We start from the raw sequence: 24,206 nt of genomic DNA, 5'->3' as shown, positions 1-24,206 counted from the left end.
TGCTGTTTATGTGTGATATGCTGTCACTTGCTTGGCTTTTTGAAAAGACGTACCACCAGTATTGGGCATTATCTGACAATGCCTCCACGACGAAAATTGAACGAGTTTGAGAGGGGACGAGCTGTTGCATGGTTCCAAGATGGTGTCCCCAAGCGAGAAGTGGCCAGGCGACTTCACGTGTCCATCTCGGTCATTGTCAGACTGATTCAACGTTTCACAGCCACTGGGAGGGTCCAGGAAAGACGCAGACCTGGGCGACCAAAGAAGACAACTCCACGTGAAGATCGTCTCATTAAACGACTAGCCTTGCAAACAAGAACAGCCTCTTCCAGCATTATTCGAAGGCAGCTGAGGGTGGCTACTAACACCAACATCAGCCAGCAGACCATACGGAATCGCCTTCATGGGTTTAACCTCCGTTCTCGTCGCCCAGCTGTACGGCCACGCTTAACTCCAGCCCATAGGGCAGCACGCCGCGCCTTCTGCAGACGTCACGTGAGGTGGACACGTCAGCAATGGTCCCAGGTCCTGTTCAGTGATGAATCACGCTTCACCCTGAACCACAACGACGACCGACTGAGGGTCTGGAGGCGCCAAGGGGAACGCTACATTGACGCCACTGTCCAAGAAAAGGTGGCCTTTGGTGGCGGTTCTGTAATGGTCTGGGGGGCCTTCAGCCTTCACCACAGAACACCCTTGTTTCATGTACAGGGTAATCTGACTGGCCTCCGATACCGGGATGAGATCCTTCGACCGCTGGCTGTACCTACACTGCAGCAGATGGGACCGCAGGCTGTCTACCAGGATGACAACGCTCGCCCCCACAGGGCAAGGGTGGTCAACGACTTCCTGCAGCAGTCTGGAGTCAATAGAATGGAGTGGCCAGCATGCAGTCCCGATCTCAACCCGATTGAGAACCTCTGGGATGAGTTGGATCGCAAAGTGAGGAGCAACCACCCCCCTCCCAGGGATGTCCAACACCTCTACCAGATGCTGCAGGCTGAGTGGCAGGCGCTTCCACAGAGGATCTTCACCACCCTGGTCAACTCTATGAGGACTCGCTGCGTCGAGTGCCAGAACAGCCAGGGCGGTTACACGCATTACTGAACTTTTGGGAGCATATGAATGCCATGTCTTGTGATTTCAACGACTTTGTGAAATTAAATTTCGATACGTACACACTTTGATAAAATGTACAGACCAAACGATTGCTCGAAATTGAAGGAAATGTTGTATCCTTATCACTAAAGCTTTGAATTAAACGTTTGCCAAATACCAACGCATTGGCTTTCTTATTTGGAAAGTTATGAATTTGTGTGCAAGTGATCCTTAACTTTTTGTGAGTAGCTTATATACAAGTATACTACGTGATACTTTTTTGTTCCTCTAGCAGGGATATACTAGGATTGATCTTCTTCGGCAATTTTGACAAAATGGTCAGGAAAGTTTTGGTAGTTTGTGTTGAAGTTTCAGGCAGTCGCAGGCGTCACCGTGAAAAAGTTCAACAGAAAGTGGAACGGCAAACCCGCCGGTGTAACACGAGAAAATTACTCCCACGAGATTTGTTTCTCCGGAGTAAAAATTTCGTACGAAAATGTTACTCCCTTTACGAAAAAAATACTCCCCCATAACACGAGAAAATTACTTCCAACGAAAATGTTACTCCCTTGACGAATAAATAACGAATAAATTATTCCACCCTAACACGAGCAATTTACTGCCCACGCCAGGTGTACGCAACTTTTACTCCCCTGTCCCCTGTTACTTGTTAGTCTTGGTGGTGGAAGGGGTGGACTGGGAGGGTAGCGCGACATTTGTTTGCGCGAGATCACATAATTGGCATTATCCCTTCGCCCGCATGCCATTTTCGCGTACGAGATTTTTACTGGAAATACAAAATTTGGGGAGTCAGATAAATGAAAAAGTAGATGCTCATGTTTCCATGCTAGATTTTTATGGCTGTATTAGTTCAGTAAAATCTGTTCTACGCAAGACAACATTATTCTGGAAGATTGTGCTTGCGCTACACTATCCAAAGCTTACACAGCCATACTTATGGCCCAAAAAGGTGCAAAAACGTTTTATAAAACACTAATTGGGAATCCTGTCTTGCCCAATGCATGTAAAAGCTGGGAACGTTTAATAGACAAAGATATTGTATGGCCCAAAGTTTTTTCTGTAACAAGGAAAGTACAAGAGGTTAAGCTGAAGTGGTTTCAAATGAAGATTAACTACAGAGTGCTTGTGACAAATTCAATCCTCAGGGACATGGGCGTGCTCGCGAGCAATCTTTGCAATTTTTGCAAAGTCGAAAGAGACACAATTTATCATTATGTATGGCACTGCGAGCACGCACAGGCCTTTTGGGTAGACTTTGAGAACTATTTGCGCGACAAATGCCATAATTGTTCAAGGCTTAAACTTAACTCTACAATTGTACTTTTTGGCTATGATGATAATATTAAAACAGATGCAGGCTTTGACCATATTTTATTAATCGCAAAATTCTATGTGTATAAATGCAGGATTGCAAACACAAGACCAAGACTTCCTGTTTATTTACAAGAATTAGCATATGCACATCAGGTGGATAAATATGTACATCGAATAACAATGAGACAGGATCAGTATATTCAAAAATGGGCATCATACTTAGGAATTGTGTAATGAATCATAATAACATGTTTTGTATGGGCAATTGTTACTGCAACCTTGCAATTAAAATTAACTTTTTGAGTACTGATGTTTCTAAAAACTGTAATGTTTTGTCCGCCATGAAATGCAATAATTTGTATTACATGTACTTGTTTCATATATGTGCACTGCCAGTTTGCCATGATTGTTTGATGAGTGTTGTTGAATAAAAAAAAAGTTGAAAAAAAAAAATTTTGGTGAGTCAAAATTTCGTGGAGGGAGTACTTTTTTTCGTACCTTGGGGAGTTTTTTTCTCGTACGAAAGGTGTACTCGGAGTAAGAATTTCGTACGAAATTTGTACTCCGAAGTAAATTTTTCGTGGAGTAAAAATTTCGTGTTACGCCGGTTATCGTCGATTTGAAATAAGTTTGTTGCGACTACCATGTCGCAACACCAAACAATATGCCTGCTCTAGTGTAATCCCTCCCAGATTCGTGGAATGGGAACAGCACGAAAATGATTCAGTGGCCATAATGCCATTCCTGACCATATCGAGTCCCATCCTTGTCGACGAATGTTACAGTGTTAATCACCTTTGGAGGCGAACTCCACTCAAACAGGACTGAGCAAGTTATGGCTTCTAAAAGGAAGGCCAGTACATAAATTTACACAAAAGCCTCCAGACCACATCACAAACAGAACTGAACAATGCACAGGTGTTGCTCACATAGACACACACACACACACACACAAAAACACAGAGAAGCCGTATCTATAGAGAGATAGATGACAGTGTATTTTTCGCGTGGCTATAAATTGATTCGACCTTTGCACTTTTACAGTGAGGATAATTTACGGGTCCAATTTACGTTCTGGACACTGCGTTGACCTTCTAAAAATAGTAACAGTAACAGAACGCCGGGAATATCCGAAGACGCTCCACTCACACTATAGTGCACCATTACGAAGGAAGGGAGGTAAACGCTGAAAACCTGGAGAATATGAGAAGATAAGGAAGAGTTACTTATAATGGTGAAATGAACACAAAAACCAAAATCGATTCAGCGCTGCGCGCTGAGAGCACGTGTTGAAATATCTCATCGATGATATTGTGTCCGGGGTGTAGCTGAATACGGTGTCCAAATTTGAAAAAGATCCACCGAGAACTTTGGCTTTGGTGTGTCGGTATGGGGGCCCGGGTAGCTGAGGTGGAACCAAAATAGCTGAGGTGGAACCAAAATCGGTTCAGCGCTGCGCGCTGAGAGCACGTGTTGAAATATCTCATCGATGAGGTTGTGTCCGGGGTCTCTCTGAATAAGCCCACCAAATTTGAAGCAGATCCATCGAGAACTTTGGCCGTGCATCGCGCACAGACAGACACACACACAGACACACAGACACTAGTCGTATATATATATAGATGGTCACGATTTGCATTTCATATTTTCCAAAATCTACTTCCTCTAGCAGATAATCAAAACCAAAACATACATAAACGGGTGATGACGAAGACCAACTGTTGCCGCGGGTGATACTGCCAGGTTCCAATTTATTTATTTATTTATTTACGAGGATTTATATCGCGCACGTATCTCACCACACAAGGCGACTCAAGGCGCATGTTACCTATTAATGCCGTGTGGGATGGAATTTTTTACACAATATATCACGCATTCACATCGGCCAGTAGATCGACTGCCTTTAGGCCAATTCGTCATAGAATGAACCTTAAGCGAAGAAAAACTAATTAGTTCATTCATTTGTGACTATCACGTGTTTGGTCCAGTTATAGACAGCGAGTCTTGTATCAAAATAAAGAGCAGAGTCTTAGGAACACAACGGTACCAAAATTAAGTACTGGTTAAGAAACACTGAAAGACGCACGAAGCAACTGAAAACGGTGGCTTTTGCAAATAATGATTTAGTTCATCATCCCCTTAAACTGCGGCACATCACATTGAAATTAACAATTCCGTTGTGAAGCACAGACCACTTAAGGTGCCATTTCACTTCACGTTGATGCTTTAAAGCCTCACTACGCCTCAGATGAGATTTACAGAACGATGGAATCTTTCTCGAAATAAGCTATTCTAACCTAATGGAACACAATGTCTTGCACTCGCATTTAACAGCAGGAAATGACACAGTTAATATGAATGGCTATTTAGTATGCGTAAACCACACACCAGTTCTCGTGGTTTATTCAAACCCAGAGCGATCGTGGACCAGTGTGACCCACTTTCCTTTTTTCACAATGTAGTCGTCAGTTTGTGGTTTCAATGCGACTCGCTGTATGTAATTGTGTACCTCTGAATCTAAAATGCAACAAACGACTGCGAGTCACGCGAATTTATCGGCGGCGGTAGACTTCAAAGAAACCAAGCGACATGCGAAAAATTCGTCTGCTTGGGCAAACACGACCTTGCATGAGCTGCTTCCGGGCTCCCTTTTTTTGAAACTTTCAAAACTTTGAATTGTACTGATCTTGTCTTGATGAAAAAATAATTCTTTTATGAGTTAAAAATGTTTGTCTCATATGCTGTCAATTTATTATTTAGATTTTACAAGTTAGTTCTAACGCCAAAACGAAGCTTCAAATTTGTTTAAAAGTCAGTAAATCCGGCTGGCCACGCAAAAAATAAATCTGTTTTGAACTGTTTATCGTCGGTGAAATCGTGGGACCTCGTAAGTGACTTGGCGCCAAGAGTCACGAGGTCCCACGATTTCACCAACGTTATATTATCTGTCCCCATCTGACACCAGCCTGCTTTCCCAGTTTTTTGTCACAGTTTTAAGTATCCTATCTCCTTAGCGATCTTGAAAAGAAAGACAACAACAACAAATTAATAAATAACAAGCAAACACACGCACAAAACACGCCTACACCCACACACACACACACACACACATACACACGTGGTGGAACAATTGTGCAATGTAAGCGTTTGCCGACACGGACAGAGCAAACTGTTTAACAAAACAAAAGAAAAAGCAAACAAACAAACTAAGAAAAGGCAAAACGTATCGTTTTGCTGAGGTCTGAAGCCAAGGCCTAGAATGACTTCTTGATTTGAAACCAGCTAGTCTTCCCGAAGGACCATGACACAGGGGCGGATCTAGGGGGTGGGGGGTGTTTCCGGGGTTTCCGAACCCCCCTATACTATATCCGGGGGGGGGGGGGGGGGTATGCCCCCGGATCCCACTCGGAGCTTGCCATTGTCTTCTAAGTGACGGTTTTGGAAAGTAGTTGGGTAATTTGTTTGATCAGTTTGCACCAGATCGGTCTATTGTCGTTGTTTTGATCCAAATTTGTCTTCTTAAATTTACTTTTTGGAACGTATATTGGGAGAAGTTTCTTGGCTCAGATTGCACCAGGTTGCTCCATTTTCCTTGTTTTTATCAACAATTTCCGGGGGGAGGGGGGGGGGGGGGCATGCCTCCGTACCCCGCCCTCAACTAAACGCTTCGCGTCGTCGAATTATATATTTTTTTAAAATGTGGAAACCCCCCCTTGAAACTGAATGATGTGATCCGCCGCTGAGTGACACACAGCTCCCAGACTACAAAAAGTTAGGGACATTTTCGCTGCACTGAGATAAAAACCAGTTTGTATCATCAACAGCTACTATATTTAGCCTCAACTTGTGCAAATTACTGCACAGGCGAGGTATCTAAGAAGGAACTATGAAATGCTCCGCCAGCTATGCCTACTCATTCGGGAAGTGTCAACTGACGCGATTGGTCTGAACAGGAGCCTCGAAGTTTCATTGCTGTGTGCTGTGAAAAAGCCTACCACCGGGTACGTGTTTCATTGCAATGTGTTACAGTTACAGTGTCCTTGTAAGCTGTCAGTCTTCTTCTTCTTCTGCGTTCGTGGGCTGAAACTCCCACGTATTTTACGTGTATGACCGTTTTTTACCCCGCCATTTAGGCAGCCATACGTCGTTTTCGGAGGAAGCATGCTGGGTATTTTCGTGTTTCTATAACCCACCGAACTCTGACATGGATTACAGGATCTTTTTCGTGCGCACTTGGTCTTGTGCTTGCGTGTACACACGGGGGTGTTCGGACACCGAGGAGAGTCTGCACACAAAGTTGACTCTGAGAAATAAATCTCTCGCCGAACGTGGGGACGAACTCACGCTGACAGCGGCCAACTGGATACAAATCCAGCGCGCTACCGACTGAGCTACATCCCCGCCCGTAAGCTGTCAGTTATATTCTTTGCATAGCCTACTTGAAAGTGCCAGCTTTGTGCAGGGTGGTATCTCAGGATATCTCTCTAACACGCTCAAAGGCCGGTTGACAATGTCACAGAGTCGTCGGTTAAATTATCGAGGTCGGGTGTGAATACTTGAGGGTGCAGTGCAGCAACTCTCGAGACATATGTAAAAAAAAACCATGATAATGCTGAGGTGCACGTAATGTCACTGTGTGTAAACTTCTCAGATAAAACTGTGTTGCCTCGACCATTGAGGTGCGTATACTAGTCACAGTTTGGCTTAGCGTCAATGTGTACATATGGAATGTGATCAGTGATTCATTCTATTCATGCGACAAGTCACATGGGCAATCCTCGTTTGACCCTGCCAACGAGCCTAAAATATGTGCATGGAAGAGACACAACAAGTATTACGTGTCAGTGTTTTTGTGTGCTGTGTTGGGTCAAGTGTTTGGTTGAGTGTGTGTGTGTGTGTGTGTGTGTGTGTGTCTGTCTGTGTTTCAGTGTGTGTATTTCTAACCTAATATTTTGTTGTCATTCTCCAGTCCTGAATTTTGAAGTCCAGAAGCATTGTTGATACCAACACAGTGTCAGTCAAGTCATTTGGAGACACAACGACGACGTCAACATAATAAAAGATAGCCTTGTATAATTATACCACCGACAAGCTTCACCGACCTTCAGAGAACCCAAAGCTACAGCGAAATCAGGCTTTTCGTGTAGAACACCGGTGTCTCAAGAACCAAGTGTGACCAGAAACTTAGCTGCAAATCAGTTGCTGGTGAAAATAATAATAATACAAAAATAAAATAAAAAAATAAAAAAAATTAAATAAAATAAAAAGATGGGGGAGGTATTATGCGATGACCACCCGGAGGAGAGACTGAGGTTCTTGTGTGTTCCCTGTGACGTGTTGATCTGTCGTGACTGCAAGCTGACTGACCACGAGGGCCACAAGAGCATTGACGTCAACAAGGCCACGACTGGACTCAAGGATAAGGTCTGTCTTCCCCATTCTCTGTCTCTCCCTCTTTCTGCCTGCTAGTCTGTCTGTCTCACTGTCTGTCTGTCCCTGTCTCTCCCCCTCTCCTGTCAGTCTCTATGTCTCTCTCTCCCTCGCTCTTTCTCTCAGTGCGCGTTCTGTCTCTCTTTCTCTCTCTCTCTCTCTCTCTCTCTCTGTCTGTTTGTCTCTCTGTCTCTGTCTCTCTCTCTCTCTCTCTCTCTCTCTCTCTCTCTCTCTCAGGCTCTTTGTGAGAGAAGGAGTGAGAGTCAGAGTGTGTGTGTGTGTGAGAGTGGCAACCTCTCTCTCTCTCTCTCTCTCTCTCTCTCTCTCTCTCTCTCTCTCTCTCTCTCTCTCTCTCTCTCTCTCTCTCTCTCTCTCTCTCTCTCTCTCTCTCTCTCTCTCTCTCTGTTCCTGTCCGTCTGTCTATCGCTACCTGCGTCTCTCTGTGTCCCTCACTCTCAGTCTGTCTGTCTACCCAAACTGAGTGTCTTATTAAAAGGATATTTGAGTGTACTCAACCTGACACACCATCTGAACCAGCACTCCCCACCTTAGTTATAAGACAAAGGGTAGGACCGGCACGGTTGGCCTAGTGGTAAGGCGTCCGCCCCGTGATCGGGAGGTCGTGGGTTCGAACCCCGGCCGGGTCATACCTAAGACTTTAAAATTGGCAATCTAGTGGCTGCTCCGCCTGGCGTCTGGCATTATGGAGTTAGTGCTAGGACTGGTTGGTCCGGTGTCAGAATAATGTGACTGGGTGAGACATGAAGCCTGTGCTGCGACTTCTGTCTTGTGTGTGGCGCACGTTAAATGTCAAAGCAGCACCGCCCTGATATGGCCCTTCGTGGTCGGCTGGGCGTTAAGCAAACAAACAAACAAACAAAGGGTAGGATGGAAGGTGGCTAGAGAGGCGAAGGGAATGGGAATGTTTACAGTGCCATCCGGGGAGCTGTGACTGAGCAGTGTACCCGCCAATGTTTAGCTCAGGCACCGTCTGAATGACACGCCTCAGTTCTATCAAAGATCTTCCAGACAGAACACTGCACCCTCACTCAAGGACACTGCACCGCGCAATTCTGGACATCTGTCCTCACCTTCATGACAGACTGATACGAAGACGTGTAAGTTACATCGACTTTAGCGGCTAAGGCAAACCCAAAATGCTCGACGATTCAATACCTCACCGGCTGCTTCAAAATGTTTCCTGTACCTGCAAGGAAAGTTGTTGACAAAGCACTTATCAAAATCAGAAACGTCTCTCAGCGGTAATTTTTAATTGTTGTGTTGTATTTACGTAGATGATAACGCGCATATCGTCAATTGTCAAGATAAGAGTTTATTTATCTCAAATCTAACCTGTTTCTTTCTCCTTTCAGCTGGAGGACCACCGCGGACGGCTGGAGGAGAGGCTGAAGGTGCTTGTGAGAGTGAACCGGGAGGTCGAGGAGGACAAGGAGGCGGCCAGCCAGGCCCAGCGCAGGCTGCGGACTCGCATCAAGAACCGCTCCGCCATGCTCACCTCTTGGATCAAGGACGCCGAGCAGGCCGCCCTCGACTCGCTCAAAAACGTCTCTCTCAAGGTCAGTGGTGTGTGTCCCCTCTGAAGATATAATACGGGTGCCTAAATTATTTAACGGGGTTAGGAAGAGGGGGAGGGGGGGCGGGGGTCAAGAAGGCTTAGCTCTGTGTTCTTACTCACCCAAGAACGTCTATGCCCCCCCTGGAGGTGTAATGTGGGTCACAGTGCTTGAGAGATAAGGAGGAGGGTAGAGGGTAGTGGGAGATAAGGTTGCCAAGCAAGCAAAGACTATAGTGACTCGCATCAAGAACCGTTCCACCGTGCTGACCTCGTAACATCTTCCTCTTTTTCACTTGTCGTGTGTCACTCTGAGGGTGTGATGTGGTGCCTGAATGATGGAATGAGTTTTTTTCCCCCGTGGTTTTTTTTTTGTTTTTTTTTTTGGGGGGGGGGGGGGGGGGGTAAGTAAGTTGCCAAGCATACCCCCTCTCAGTTCCCTGACTCGCTCGATATAAAAATGTCTTCGTCAGGGTCAGTCAGTTGTTGTGTCCGCTACATTTTAGATGGCCTGTCAAGACATATATTTTAGTCCAGGTGATAGATAAAAGTGTCCTTTATCATGAGGTGTCCTTTCATCCGAGGGGCCTGATATCGCAGGTACCACTGTTAAAATGTCTCACAGTAATAACATGACCCTTGCTCGCTTTTTCGCACCTGTAGTTAATATTCCAGCCATTTACGTGGTCTGCCACGAAATGTTATCTTGACAACTCACGACATGCACGTTATCATCTACGTAAATAAAAAACCCACAAAAATGACCGCTGAGAGACGTTTCTGATTTTGATAAGTGCTTTGTCAACAACTTCCCTTGCCTTGAAGGCACAGGAAACATTTTGAAGCAGAAAAATCATCAGTGAGGTATTGAATCATCAAGTAGCTTTAAATTTAGATCATGCATGATATGAATATTTCTCAACACTGACAGGACCGCTACGTTTTCAGAAAACTGTATAACTCCGGTTTAGTCAGACGTGGACTTTCTGCAACAAAGGAAAAGGGCATAACGAGTGTTTCACATACGCTTGAAGACTTGAAACTCATTGGTGGGAAAAGTGCTCCCTGCTTCAGTACTAATTTACCCCACATAAAACGGAATATGACTGCCTGAATAGCGACGAAAAAAGGCCATACACTTGTGCAAAAGCCAACTCGAGCGCGTGATCAAAGCAGCCCACAAACTGAGAGAAAAAAATCAAAGAATGGCTTTTGACGGAAACTTGACTCTTTATACATTTAGTCAAGTTTTGTTACATTTAGTCAAGTAAATAGAGGGGGAATCGAAACGAGGGTCGTGGTGTATGTGTGTGTGTGCGTGCGTGCGTGCGTGCGTGCGTGTAGAGCGATTCAGACTAAACTACTGGACTGATCTTTATGAAATTTTACATGAGAGTTCCTGGGATTGATATCCCCGAACGTTTTTTTCTTTTTTTCGATAAATGTCTTTGATGACGTCATATCCGGCTTTTCGTGAAAGTTGAGGCGGCACTGTCACGCTCTCATTTTTCAACCAAATTGGTTGAAATTTTGGTCAAGTAGTCTTCGACGAAGCCCGGACTTCGGTATTGCATTTCAGCGTGGTGGCTTAAAAATTAATTAATGACTTTGGTCATTAAAAATCTGAAAATTGTAAAAAAAAAATAAAAATTATAAAACGATCCAAATTTACGTTTATCTTATTCTCCATCATTTTCTGATTCCAAAAACATATAAATATGTTATATTTGGATTAAAAACAAGCTCTGAAAATTAAAAATATAAAAATTATTATCAAAATTAAATTTTTGAAATCAATTTAAAAACACTTTCATCTTATTCCTTGTCGGTTCCTGATTCCAAAAACATATAGATATGATATGTTTGGATTAAAAACACGCTCAGAGAGTTAAAACGAAGAGAGGTATAGACAAGTCGCGTAAGGCGAAAATACAATATTTAGTCAAGTAGCTGTCGAACTCACAGAATGAAACTGAACGCAACGCAACGCAGCAAGCCCGTATACTCGTTGCATCGTCACTCCACCGCCCGTGGCAAAGGCAGTGCCCGTGGAATTGACAAGAAGAGCGGGGTATTCGTTGCGCTGAGAAGGATAGCACGCTTTTCTGTACCTCTCTTCGTTTTAACTTTCTGAGCGTGTTTTTAATCCAAACATATCATATCTATATATTTTTGGAATCAGGAACCGACAAGGAATAAGATGAAAGTGTTTTTAAATTGATTTCGAAAAAAAATTTTGATAATAATTTTTATATATTTAATTTTCAGAGCTTGTTTTTAATCCGAATATAACATATTTATATGTTTTTGGAATCAGCAAATGATGGAGAATAAGATAAACGTAAATTTGGATCGTTTTATAAATTTTTTTTTTTTTTTACAATTTTCAGATTTTTAATGACCAAAGTCATTAATTAATTTTTAAGCCACCAAGCTGAAATGCAATACCGAAGTCCGGGCTTCGTCGAAGATTACTTGACCAAAATTTCAACCAATTTGGTTGAAAAATGAGGGCGTGACAGTGCCGCCTCAACTTTCACGAAAAGCCAGATATGACGTCATCAAAGACATTTATCAAAAAAATGAAAAAAACGTTCGGGGATTTCATACCCAGGAACTCTCATGTCAAATTTCATAAAGATCGGTCCAGTAGTGTAGTCTGAATCGCTCTACACACACACACACACACACAGACACACGCACACGCACAGACAGACAGACAGACAGACACACATACACCATACCCTCGTTTCGATTCCCCCTCGATGTTAAAATATTTAGTCAAAACTTGACTAAATATAAAAAGCGTGCTATCCTTCTCAGCGCAACTACTAAACCGCTCTTCTTGTCAATTTCACTGCCTTTGCCATGAGCACGAGCGATGGACTGACGATGCTACGAGTATACGGTCATGGCGTTCAGTTTCATTCTGTGAGTTCGACAGCTACTTGACTAAATGTTGTATTTTCGCCTTACGCGACTTGTTTGCTTATTATGTGGTACTTACTTCCTCGTGAATGTGAATCGACAGTAGAAGGCGTGATGTGATGCCTTTTGCCACGACTTCCTTAGCGGAAAAGCGTATTTTTGTCACTCTTTGAGATATTACCTGAGTCAGTGTCGAAAATATTTGCATTATCTTCAATAAAGAAACTTTCCCAATTTTAAGTATTTTAAAATGTGTTATCTCGATGAAGTTCCTCGTTTTCAAAGCACACACGCACGATGCACTTACGCACTCACACAGAAACATAAGGAATAGGTTACAGAAAGAACCGAAAGTCATGTTGCTTTACACCACGATTTTGCCTTAGTTTCAAGACACTGCCACGGTTTTCTCAGTCTGCCAAGTTTGGTACCTTCCCTAAATTTGGGACAAGTGTCTTACAGGTCCAGCCTTAGTTACACGTGAAAGCAGTTTTGCCCACCTTCTCAGATCTGTCAGGCTTTTACGTGGGAGAAAACCACCGCTCGACTTGGACACATACCAAAATTCAACAGACTACGTTCTTTCAGTTCTGAGTAAGAATTTGTGGATGAATTAGTTTCACAAAAAGCCGCTATTGTGTCCGTTAAAAATGGATTCAGCAAGACACTTTGCACAGGGAGCACTCATGCTGTTGAGTTTTGGTATGTGTCAAAGTGGAGGGAAGGTAAGCAAGCATATTGACTTGTATATAAGGGCGGGGATGTAGCTCAGTCGGTAGCGCGCTGGATTTGTATCCAGTTGGCCGCTGTCAGCGTGAGTTCGTCCCCACGTTCGGCGAGAGATTTATTTCTCAGAGTCAACTTTGTGTGCAGACTCTCCTCGGTGTCCGAACACCCCCCCCCCCCCCCCCCCCGTGTGTACACGCAAGCACAAGACCAAGCGCGCACGAAAAAGATCCTGTAATCCATGTCAGAGTTCGGTGGGTTATAGAAACACGAAAATGCCCAGCATGCTTCCTCCGAAAACGGCGTATGGCTGCCTAAATGGCGGGGTAAAAAACGGTCATACACGTAAAATTCCACTCGTGCAAAAAACACGAGTGTACGTGGGAGTTTCAGCCCACGAACGCAGAAGAAGAAGAAGAAGAAGAAGAAGAAGACTTGCATAAGAGCCTGGGAAGATGTGAGATGATGATTCGAATGTGGATCCCACAGTATACTGCTGTAATATGATACACTGTATACGCTTTGAGATTAAGTTGATATTTTTCATTGTACATGATTTATTGTGAGTTGTGCATCTATTTCATGGTATTGTACATACGGGGAGAATGTGTTGCTGTAAGTTTATTGTTACGTTATCTTTGTTAGTATGTATTTGATGTTTAAACAGTATGGTTTTTATTCATAGTTGATATGTAAAGCGCGGAGAGCACAGTTCACTGTGGTTCGCGCTATATTATAATCTCTCATTATTATTATTATCATTATTATTATTATTATTATTATTATTATTATTATTATTATTATTATTATTATTATTATTATTATTATTATTATTATTATTATTATTATTAATGAGAGTGTGGTCTGAAGTCTGTACACTACATTGGGGTGTGCACGTTAAAGATCCCACGATTGACAAAAGGGTCTTTCCTGGCAAAATTGTATAGGCATAGATAAAAAAAAATGTCCACCAAAATACCCGTGTGACTTGGAATAATAGGCCGTGAAAAGTAGGATATGCGCCGAAATGGCTGCGATCTGCTGGTCGATGTGAATGCGTGATGTATTGTGTAAAAAATTCCATCTCACACGGCATAAATAGATCCCTGCGCCTTGAGTCCGAGTCTGGAGATACGCGCGCGATATAAGACTTCATATAAAAAAAATGTTTTTTTTAAATCTCCACTGCCCATATAGCTAGTCAGCAATTATAGCTTGCATTCACCTTCCCCTCCCTCAAGACACAACATTTTCTTCCTGTCATCAACCCTCTACATCGAACTGGGCTGAGAGGCAAGGTCTGCGTAATCTTGACAAGACCAAAACTAATATTCTTCCAATTCCATGTGATTCACCATGCAGCAAGACAAAATTAGTTGACCAGTATGTTTCATCAGTTGACAACGAGGAACCAGTTTTGGTAACACTCCTAAAGCGCAGTGGCCTAGTGGATAAGACATCGGCCTTCTAATCGGAAGGTCGTGAGTTCAAATCCCGCCCGCGACCGCCTGGTGGGTCAAGGGTGGAGATTTTTCCGATCTCCCAGGTCAACTTATGTGCAGACCTGCTAGTGCATTAACCCCCTTTGTGTGTACACGCAAGCACAAGACCAAGTGCGAACGGAAAAGGTCCTGTAATCTATGTCAGAGTTCTGTGGGTTATAGAAACACAAAAATACCCAGCATGCTTCCCCTGAAAGCGGCGTATGGCTGCCTGAATGGCGGGGTAAAAACGGTCATACACGCACAAATCAACCCGTGAACGTGGGAGTTTCAGCCCATGAACGAAGATGATGATGAAGAAGAAGAAGAAGAAGAAGAAGAAGAAGAAGAAGAAGAAGAAGAAGAAGATTTGTGTTTGTTTGTTTGTTTGCTTAACGCCCAGCCGACCACGAAGGGCCATATCAGGGCGAGAAGAAGAAGAAGAAGAAGAAGAAGGTATCACTCCTAGTTAGACAGTTCAAGATGATAATGACAGCAAGGGATGCAAAACCAGTCAAACATGGAAAAAGCCGCATGCTGACAGTGTTATCTTGGACCCGGCCCATCGCTACATACACTCTATACTCTCCTAAAACCTTATTGACCTGCATTAAACTGAAACTGGTGCACAGCTCCAAACCCTCTTGAAGCTTCAAGTGTAACGATATGAAATTTTAAGTGTAGGAAACGATGTTCAAGTGTAGCGTCTGGCTAAAATTTAACTGTACATCGATCCGCATTCTTGCTATGGGGTGCGGCGGCTGTATTTTGACTAGAATTGAGTAGAAAACAACAGCATTTGAACCATATGCCTATTAGAGAGTATCTGCAGTGGCACTTTTTACGAAAAGAAGTGTGCTTCAATCTAATCTAAGAATAACAATCCAAATTCAAGGCCGAAGCTGTTTTCAAGGTACCGCAAGGGAGAGAACTGCACGGTGTTGAAACTAAGGCAAAATCGTGGTGAAAAGCAAAAACTTTCATTGTGAAATCCGATTCATTCCGTAAACTTTATTTTCTTGTTCAGGAGACGTCCCTGCATCACTACATGGCGGAGGGAGTCAAAGGACGAATTCCGGCAATAACTCTGTCGGGTTTGTATGGGTTGTGAAAGAGTGATTACCCTTTAATTTTACTCGGACAAACATTGGAGGGGCCAATCACTAGCGAGGGGTGTGTCGGAGAGTGGACAGAAGCGCATGTGACTTAATTTGTCAGAGGAAAAGCAAGAGTATTCATTCTTTCACAAACCATACAAACCCGACAGAGTTATTTCCAAAAATCGTCAATTTGGAACACATTTCTTGAATTGTAGCCTACATGTTTCTATCCAACAGGTGGACGCCAACCTGAGCTCCACCACCTCAGACCTGGACCGTCGTCGGGACGAAATGAAGGAGATGATCGACTCCATCAACGAGATCGTGTCCAATATCGCCCGATCGCCGGGCAGTTCCTCTGACAGTGTGACCGCCCTTCGCTTAGAGCGAGATATGCGCACTGGGCGGGGCAAGGGAGAGAACCTTGAGAGGCTGACAGAAAGTCTGCCGAATTACTCCGTCTTGTCTACTCTTCACGGCGTCTCTGACGCTCTGACTGAAGTCATGGTGCTGCGCTTTATCGGCACACCGCTCTACACCCAGATGACCAAGACTACTCCGAAGGTGAAGATTGAAACAGTTACAGCTGAAACTGGCTGCTGTTGTGTTTTCTTTTTGTTTAGAAGTTTAGGGTGTATGGCTATGCCGTGTGCCGACAGCTTTTTGATAGGCGTTCTGACAGGAAGTTTGTAATTTGTAAAATAAAAAATAAAATAAAAATAGAAATTTCGACTCATTACCTTGCTTTGACACTCAAAGGTTGCACTCTTTTCCGCTGTAGCGTCCCAGGCGCATGCACAATTAAAACGCTGTGTGCTTGATGGCTGAATTATTTCTTCAGAAATTCCGTTTGAATTCATTTGTCTGCTGTGTATATTATTCGTTCATATTTAAAGACCAATAGGTCGAAGTCAGTTCTTCATGAATGCTTTGTCTGGTATTTCATTAACCGTTTCACTCATTAACCACTCTTGTTTTTTGATTCTCCCACATAGGTGGCGCTGTCTCCGCTCTTCCGGTGCTGTAGCGTGCCAGGCGCATGCGTCAACGCGGTGTGCCCGATGGCTGACGGGACGGTGTGGGTGGCGCACGACTTGGTGGAAGGGGACAGCACCGAGCAACGCGTGGCTCTCTACACCAGCGACGGCCTAGTTCTCCGCGAGCAGACGATACGAGGCAGGGCCAACGTGGCGCGCGCTTTCGAGGCCTGGGTGTACGTGGTGGGCGCCACGCAGAAGAAAGTGATGAGCGTCCAGGAAACGCGAGATGCTATCAGCGAGAAGGACGGGTCTGACAGGCGCAAGAAGCAGGGTCAGCCGCGACAGAAGTTCACCCACGCGGCCCTGTCCAAGCTGCACGCGCGCTTCTCCATTAAGACCGTCAAGACCACATCCACCTCCTCCGAGAAAGAAGAATCCCAGGACGACGCCATGATCTGCAAGATTGAAGCCCGCTCTCTGCCATCGCTGTGGATCGTCAGCGAGACGTTCTTCCCCGTGAAGGCTCTCCACCCTTTGGCGCTTGATGCGGACTCCACGGGGGAGTTCTTCGCTGTGCTGGTCGTGGAACCTGCCATCAAGCTGTACCACCCTTCTCACCCCAACGCAATCGCCAACTACAGCCCTTCAGGAGAGAACTTTTCTCCTGCTGATGTCTGCTTCTACGTGCTTAACGGCGTGGAGGTTCTCCTGGTCGCTGACTGGTTCAACAGCGCCATTCACGTGCTCGACCACAAGAACAAGCTTCGCTTCCAAGGCTACCTGGGCGCGGGCTGTCCGCTGCTGAGCCAGCCCACAGCGATGACCACCGATGACCACAACCGGCTGTGGGTTGGCTGCAAAGGCGGTCACGTCTTGATGTGCATGTCGGCAGAACTGGACAGCGCGGACGAGGGTGAAGAGGAGGAATCGCCACCAGAGGTACCACCCAAGAGGATAGATGAGACCTACATGTTTTAAATTAGGAAATTATGGACATTTCTGGTCAGCTTGGAGACTTGTCTGCACACGTTTGTTTTGAAAAAAATGGCGGTTGAGTGAGGAGAGCTAAGGTTATTTGCAAACTAATGTCTTCTGGGGAAATGATAAATCTTTCTTATATACTTTTAAAGCTTTTTTGTGTGGAGAAGATAGAGACCAGTGAAAGGTTTTGTAGTTGTTTTTGTTTGTTTGTTTTTAACGCTGTGTAAAGGAAGACAATCATGTGGACTTGTAATTTGTAACGAGTGTGCAATGTACAGACCACGGCCCTGACTTGCTCAGTCTTTTTCGTCACTCGTACAACAACAGTGGGAATCGGCCACTGCGCTTTGTGAAAGAGAGGAATCTTATGTTGGTACATGCATTTTCTCCTTCGAAAATAGCCTCAAAGACCCGCTGTCCAAAATCTCAGAGAAAAACATCCCAGCAATGAGCAGAGTCGTGTTTCTCCATTATTATTTTGCATACTTGTGCGTCTCCTTTGGTTCTGATCCCTTAGATTTCAGCTGAGAAGTTGTGATGTGTGCACACGGTGGTGTTATGACCATCGATCAATAGTATGCATAGCTAATGGACTGGTAGATACATGTATCGCAGTTCTAAATCGAGGGCTAAAGTCCGCGACTTAGCAACGATGTGTTTTAAAGTCAGGGGCACTTACGGCCTAGCTACATCCCCGTCCTCACAAGGCAAAACATCCACACAAGTCACATGATCGAGTCTCGGCAAAGGCTTTTGGCAACTAGTGTACCATCTTGTCCAGGAGACCGACATTTACACAAGGCACATGGGTCCGATTTGAAAAAAAATTTTCTGTCACAAATTTGCCATCTCTTCCAGAATACCGATACTTACACTAGACACATGAGTGAGTTTCGGCGAAGACTTTTGGCAAAAGGTGCGCCATCTTTGTCGAGAGACCGACATTTACACAAGTCACACGATCGAGTGAGTTTCGACAAAAGTTGTTGGTAAGCAAATGCCATCTTGTCGAGGAGACGAACATTTACACAAGTCCCACAACGTTTTTTGGTCAACAGTGTGCCATCTTGTCAAGCAGAGAGTGACTGCATGCCTTCTCTTGTTATGGAATGCTTGCTTGCACTGTAAATAATGTTATGTTGTTGTTGTATTTTCTTCAAATGATTGTACAGCGCTTTGAGCAGGGTTAAACCCTGGATACATGCGCTTTATAAATATTATGCATTATTATGATTAAATGCAGAATAACTGAGTCGACGGTCTTTTTCGTACAAACCGGATTTGGGATGGAAACCATTTTGGTGCCTGACCTTGCACGCGCGCTCTGTCTTCCCATGACAACGCTTGAAGTGTACATACTGTGTGTTTCAGGAGACGATTGGTTCAAGAATTAACAAAAATCATGAATGGTTAGTGTATGGAACGTTTAATCGTTGACAAAACGAAACATTCACTGCAACCTCGATCCGTGGACCAACAAGATTGACAAAGGAAAAATAATAACGAAAAGATGAACCCTTTGTTTCCCTACTCTTCATAAGCTGAATAGACATGACTCTAATACATACTATTTATCAAGACGAATAATTAAACAAGATATAATTAACATGCTGTTATATAAAAGGGTTGCTTAATAATTGAGCTTCAATTTATTTGTGCGTATGCTTGTAAATTCTTCGTAGTTGTTGTAGTTATATGTGTACATGTACACGTTGCGTTTGTGTGCGTTGAGTGCCTGAATATAGTGGGTGACCCCAAAAAATGTCCACCCACTAAAACGCTAATAACTCCTAAACATTTTCAGCGTATTACTTGATATTCAATGTGCATTAGCCCGAGATGTGGGACGATAATTTCACAACGTGTTAAAGGCATATGTACGCGCTCCCGTGTTTACAAAGTGTAGTTTGCCCATAATCGATGTCAAACGCACCATAAGACCATGTAATGACGATATGTCGCCATGCGCGGACCATATACATGCATTACAGCTTGTTTTAGAGTCTCAAAAACTTTGGATGTAAACAAAGACGCGGAGTTATTTCCCTTGCGTCAACGCTACCTCTGTTGGCAAATCTATAAATAGGACGATCCAGATCAAAATGAAAATTAACATATCTCAACATTGAAGGGGTCCTAGACCACAATATTTTGCAGGGAACTTAATTTAGCATGTCTCCAGCTGTTGGTAAAGCAATTAGCGTGTATAGTCATCGAGTACATATGGCTTTAAGTATGTAGGACACGTAATTTGATTTTTTCGCTTTTTAAAGAACATTTTCAAATTCGGAGAATGCCTAAAAAGTAGGAGGTTTGACACTGAGCATTGGCCACACTCATCCCACTTGTACCCTCCAGTCTCCCTGTAAATGCTGTTTCAACTCATCTATTGTCTGAGGATGGTTTTTGTATGCAAGGCCATTCAGAAGAGAGAAAAAAATGAAAATCTGGAAGGCTAAAATCATGTTTCCGTGGCTACCACCCAGGGCCAAATCACGTACTTTTAAGTCAATCACCTAATTTGAATTGTTTCTGAAAGAGCATACAAGTCAGAACATTTAACGTACAAACCAAACTTGTACAAACTTAAAACTATGGGAACTGATCATCCCCTCTTCTCAAGCAAATTTACACTAAATATGAAGTTTATATTCACAGAGCTGTTAAGAACAAAACAATTTGAGATATTTCCTAAAATTCAAAACTTTTATACTCGATTTAATTAACAACATAGTGTGTGCTATGGGGTCTGAAGCATTGCATTCGATTTTTGCTTCAAGAAGCTGTATTGTTATGTGTGTGTGTGTGTGTGTGTGTGTGTGTGTGTGTGTGTGTGTGTGTGTGTGTGTGTGTGTGTGTGTGTTTTAATCATGTGCATAATACATTTGTTAATACTGTATGATTTCCCTTTTATCAATCCAAGCCAACATTTCTTTTTTTAAATTTGTTTGGTATTGTTCTATTTAAAAATAAAATAAAATAAAACAACACCCAGCGAATCCTTGCTGAACCATTACAGAGTCCATTCGTATGAATTTCCGTTATAGTATTCCGTGGAATGATTTCGGTCTAATTACGTAAACCTATACGTCTATTTGATGATTCGAAGAAAGCAGTCCAGCCGATCTGTACTACGAATGATTTGAAGGCCTACCCCCGTTTACAGTTCGGCTCACCGTCTCAGATCTGGCTAGACTTTAAAAACAATTGTTTATGGGCTAAGACCATCCCTCCACTTGGACACATACCAAAAGTGAACAGCCTGGGTGCTCTCTGTTCAAAGTGGGGTATTTTCTTAATGAAAAGAATTTGCCTTTTTAAGAAATAAATTTATAAACAATTCTAACTCGCGGCCACAGTGAGCAGTCAGGGTGTTGATTTTTCTCCTATATTGCTATTTCATATGTTACGTAGATTTCCATTGGTTAATTGGGCAAAACTGAGCTCTTTGCAAAAGTGATATCGACGACATTTCCGTCGATATCAGTTTTGATATCGACGACCTCTTTATTGCATCCCCATTTCAAAAACAAAGACACCTAAATTTAAAAACAAAAACATATAATTATATGAAAATGTAATCATCTCAGAATTTAGTTGAGCAAGTGACTTATTAGTTTTTGAAAGAAAAGACATTTGGAAAAACTGGTAAGTACAAGAAAAGAGTGAACAAAAAGAAATAATAATCAGAAGGAGGGATATGGAACAGCCAAAACTGAGACAAATACTTTTGTAATTTCTTTACAGTGAATACAAAATGTCCTGAGAAATAGCAATATATCTAACATTGACGGACTGTGTGATGATATCTTCTGCTACTGGTCTGTTTCGACAGTGATATCAAAATCTCCGGTCTCGATTTTGATATCACTGATATCACTGTCTCCACAGACCATAGCAGAAGATATCATCACACAGTCCGTCAATATTGGGTAATGTGACCAAGATGGTCTTGTCCCACATAATAGCCTGGCCGGATCTGAGATGGTGAGCGGAACTGTTTACATGATTGGAGAGGAGTGTGCCTTTAAAGGTAATGATGCAAGAACTGTTACAGACTGCACAGACTGCATAGACGGAAGCCACGTCTTTCACACGTTGGTATGCGGATGCCAGCAGATGCAAACTTCTGTCTTCGGCCAATGACCCGTAGATATCAGATACTATCCGACTGCGTCGACAGCCGAGTAGGCTGCTGACCGATTTTTTGGTCAGCAATTTCTGTATGTAGTCAGCATTTGGTCCGCTGTTTTTCTTTTTTTCTTCTCTCCGTCGCTCAGGTCTTGTGCTGTGTGTGTGTGTGTGTGTGTGTGTGTGTGTGTGTGTGTAAGTGTGTGTGTGTGTGTGTGTGTGTGTGTGTGTGTTTGTGTGTGTGTGTGTGTTTGTGTGTGTGTGTGTGTGTGTGTGTGACAGACAGACAGACAGACAGACAGCCTGATTGAACACTAACACTACGTTGATCCGAGAAGTCGCCTAAAACTTTGTTACTGATTCTGCAAATTATTGATTATTTTCCCGTATGGAAAACGTAGGATCAGTTGATGTAAGTAGCTCTGTGTATTGCAATGATTTAAAAACCTCAGCGAATGTTTACAGTGCGTAGTTTTCACATGATTAATTTACCCGCACCTACGTCGCTGCACCTTATCAGCCTAATTGTCCCATATAAGTATGTCGTTAAAACTTTCTTTTAAAGTAATGTTTGGAACTAACGGGCTTCTGTCGTCAATATTGTGAAATTTATTATAATGATGATTGTGTTTGGTGATCATCATGGCAATGAGTCATTCATGGTTGTGCTATGTCGATTGGAGACAAGTAATTATTGCTATGTTTTTACAATGCAAAACTTGCTACATGTTCTGTAAAGACGTTTTTAACAATGATATATTTGTTTGTACATCTCGCATGATTCTTTCTTTGTTATGTAATCCAATAATGCATGAAACGTGGCAAAATAAATATTTAAAAACAGTTTTATTCGTTTTAATTTTTGTGTTGAAAAATCTGGGTTGGGAGGAGTGTGTTAGTCATTCCCTGGAGTAGCCTATAGTATCGTCAGTTTGTAACCGTTGATTATGTTTCAAGTCAGTGTTTTAAATCAAAATTAGAACCTGGTTAACAAGGCAAACTATCCCATGCCCGAGAACTTAGATACTGCCATCATGTTGTCACTATATACATGCATAGACCTAATATAGGTCCCTGATACATGTGACAGGATTTTGAACATCCTACAATTTTTGCCAATCCGGCTCGTATCCACAGGCGCATGGTGCTAGTCTGGATTATCTCTCTGTCTCTCCTCTTTCTCTTACCCCCTCTCTCTCCCTCTCTCTCTCTCTGTTTCTTCTTCCCCCTCTCTCTCTCTATCAACCCCTCTCTCTCTCTATCAACCCCTCTCTCTCTGTCTGTCTGTCTTTCGTTCTGTCTCTGTCTATCTCTTTCTCACCCCCTGCTTTCTCTCCGAGCCTCGGCCTGTCTCTGATTCCTCGGTCTGTCTGTTTGGTTCTCTCTCTCTCTCTCCCACTCTCTGTTTCTCTCTTTTTCTCTGTCTCTCTCTCTCTATGTTTCTCTTTCTCTCTCTCTCTCTCTCTCTCTCTCTCTCTCTCTCTTTCTTTCTTTCTCTCTGTTTGTCTGTCTGTCTGTCTGTCTGTATGTCTGCTGTCTGTCTGTCTGTCTCTCTCGCTCTCTCTCCCTCTCTGTTTGTCTGTCTATCTGTCTATCTCTGTCTGTCTGTCTCTCTCTCTCTGTCTGTCTGTCTGCTGTCTGTCTGTCTCTCTCTGTCTCTCTCTGTTTGTCTGTCTGCTGTCTGTCTGTCTGTCTGTCTCTCTCTCTCTCTCTCTGTCTCTCTGTCTCTCTCTCTCTCTCTCTGTCTCTCTCTCTCTCTCTCTCTCTCTCTCTCTCTCTCTCTCTCTCTCTCTCTTTCTCTCTCGCTTTGTGAAACCAGTATCAAGTGCCGGTGCGATAATCTGTCCGCAGTTTCACATTGCTTCGGAAGCTCAGCACTCACTAACTTAGGACTGTTTCCGGAGATAAGCAAACGCTATGCATCAGACGAGGACATAAGCCTAATCATTCCAAGAGCGTTCAGTAATAATCAGTGACGATCTCTTCCAGATAATTCGGTGACATGGAATCATGCTGCTTGTTTCGGGATGTCTGGATGTTTGGTGTGTTACAAATACTTATCTGTTCAATCTACGTTTTCTCTGTGTAATTCGATGTGAAGAGGCGAAAAACGTAAAGCTCAAATAAGTCAAATTCATCAAATTCGGGAGATTGTATAAAGGTTATGAAAAACGGATTCTGGAGTGTTATAAACATTTCTTTGTTCAGTCTATGTTTTTCTTTTTGTGATCTGATTTCTGAGGGCAAAATGTATTTTAAAATTGAGTGAAATTCGCCGAATTTTGGAAGGCTGTATAAATTCTATGAATTTCCGGATAGAAATTCGAGCTTATCCTTCGCTAGTTGAAGCTGGATCCGGAATACTGTTTTTTTTATTTTGTTTGTATTACAGCGGTTGTTCTCCATGCTCAAACGGGGGATAAATGATTAATAAAACGTGAAC

General features: G+C 43.2%; 2 protein-coding genes across 3 annotated transcripts in view; both read left to right on the top strand.

The window, feature by feature from the left end:
- LOC138966786 (pre-mRNA-splicing factor 38A-like) overlaps window positions 1-24,206 on the top strand; it is a 325,120-nt gene that overhangs the window by 19,490 nt on the left and 281,424 nt on the right. The gene's annotated exons all lie outside the window — the stretch shown is intronic.
- On the top strand, window positions 6,295-22,607 carry LOC138966774 (uncharacterized). Of its 2 annotated transcripts, none has more exons than XM_070339109.1 (5): window positions 6,295-6,434; window positions 7,403-7,857; window positions 9,237-9,440; window positions 15,909-16,235; window positions 16,667-22,607. In XM_070339109.1, the coding sequence occupies exons 2-5, from the start codon at window positions 7,702-7,704 to the stop codon at window positions 17,627-17,629; spliced, it is 1,650 nt and encodes a 549-aa protein (XP_070195210.1). In that variant the 5' UTR covers window positions 6,295-6,434; window positions 7,403-7,701; the 3' UTR covers window positions 17,630-22,607. The 2 variants fall into 2 exon arrangements, with proteins under 2 accessions (XP_070195210.1, XP_070195211.1); XM_070339110.1 differs by lacking the exon at window positions 6,295-6,434 and adding an exon at window positions 6,447-7,112.

The sequence above is a fragment of the Littorina saxatilis genome, linkage group LG5, assembly GCF_037325665.1.
Source record: "Littorina saxatilis isolate snail1 linkage group LG5, US_GU_Lsax_2.0, whole genome shotgun sequence".
NCBI classification, from domain to species: domain Eukaryota; kingdom Metazoa; phylum Mollusca; class Gastropoda; order Littorinimorpha; family Littorinidae; genus Littorina; species Littorina saxatilis.
This window is presented reverse-complemented; position numbering and strand designations above follow the sequence as displayed.